This window comes from Rhinolophus ferrumequinum, chromosome X (genome assembly GCF_004115265.2).
Source record: "Rhinolophus ferrumequinum isolate MPI-CBG mRhiFer1 chromosome X, mRhiFer1_v1.p, whole genome shotgun sequence".
Taxonomy (NCBI): Eukaryota; Metazoa; Chordata; class Mammalia; order Chiroptera; family Rhinolophidae; genus Rhinolophus; species Rhinolophus ferrumequinum.
This window is the reverse complement of record NC_046284.1, coordinates 44507629-44508532: the sequence shown is the minus strand read 5'-3', so window position 1 is coordinate 44508532 and position 904 is coordinate 44507629. Positions and strand designations below refer to the sequence as shown.

General features: G+C 49.8%; 1 protein-coding gene across 1 annotated transcript; it reads left to right on the top strand.

Moving 5' to 3' along the window:
* The first annotated feature begins 208 nt into the window (after positions 1–208).
* Positions 209–635, top strand: LOC117025705 (elongin-B). The gene has a single exon (XM_033111787.1). The coding sequence runs from the start codon at positions 222–224 to the stop codon at positions 576–578; it is 357 nt and encodes a 118-aa protein (XP_032967678.1). The 5' UTR covers positions 209–221; the 3' UTR covers positions 579–635.
* Positions 636–904: the final 269 nt, after the last annotated feature.

Sequence of the window (904 nt, the reverse complement as noted above, 5' to 3'; positions counted from 1 at the left end):
GGCCAAGAGCTTAGAAACTGCTCTCTGGGACTCTGTCCCCACACATTCAGTCATTCATTTAACAAATATTAATTGAATATTATGCACTAGGCACTATTCTAAGTGCTGGTGAGGAGAGCAGTGAATAAAACAAATTCTATGCTCCCAAGCAGTTTACATTGGGAAGAGGCAGACATTACTCAAATAAAATTATAATATAGCAGGGAGAGGCAGCCGCTGCGATGGACGTATTCCTCATGATCCGGCGCCACAAAACTACCATCTTCACGGATGCCAAGGAGTCGAGCACCGTGTTCGAACTGAAGCGCATCGTCGAAGGCATCCTCAAGCGGCCGCCTGACGAGCAGCGGCTGTACAAGGATGACCAGCTTTTGGATGATGGCAAGACACTGGGCGAATGTGGATTCACCAGTCAAACAGCGAGGCCGCAGGCCCCAGCCACCGTGGGGCTGGCCTTCCGGGCAGATGACACGTTTGAGGCCCTGCGCATCGAGCCCTTCTCCAGCCCACCGGAGCTGCCCGACGTGATGAAGCCGCAGGACTCAGGAAGCAGCGCCAATGAACAAGCCGTGCAGTGAGAGGGCTTGGGGCCCACCCTCCAGTGCCCCATCCCCCTCCAATAAAAGAGATTTGGGTGTCAAAAAAAAAATTATAATATAGCAGATGGTGATATTTTTCAAAGGAAACAATAAAGTGAGTAAGGACTCTCTGAGGAGATTGCTTTTGAGCAGAGACTTGCAGGAAGCAAAGGGGCAATCCATGTTGATATCCAGGGAGAGAGTCTTCCAGGCAGAGGGACAACTAGTGCAATGTTCTCCCAAAGTGAGAACATGTGTAGCATGCTTAAGAAACAACAAGGAGACCAGTGTGACTGGAACAGAGTGGGAAAATAGTAAGAATGAAG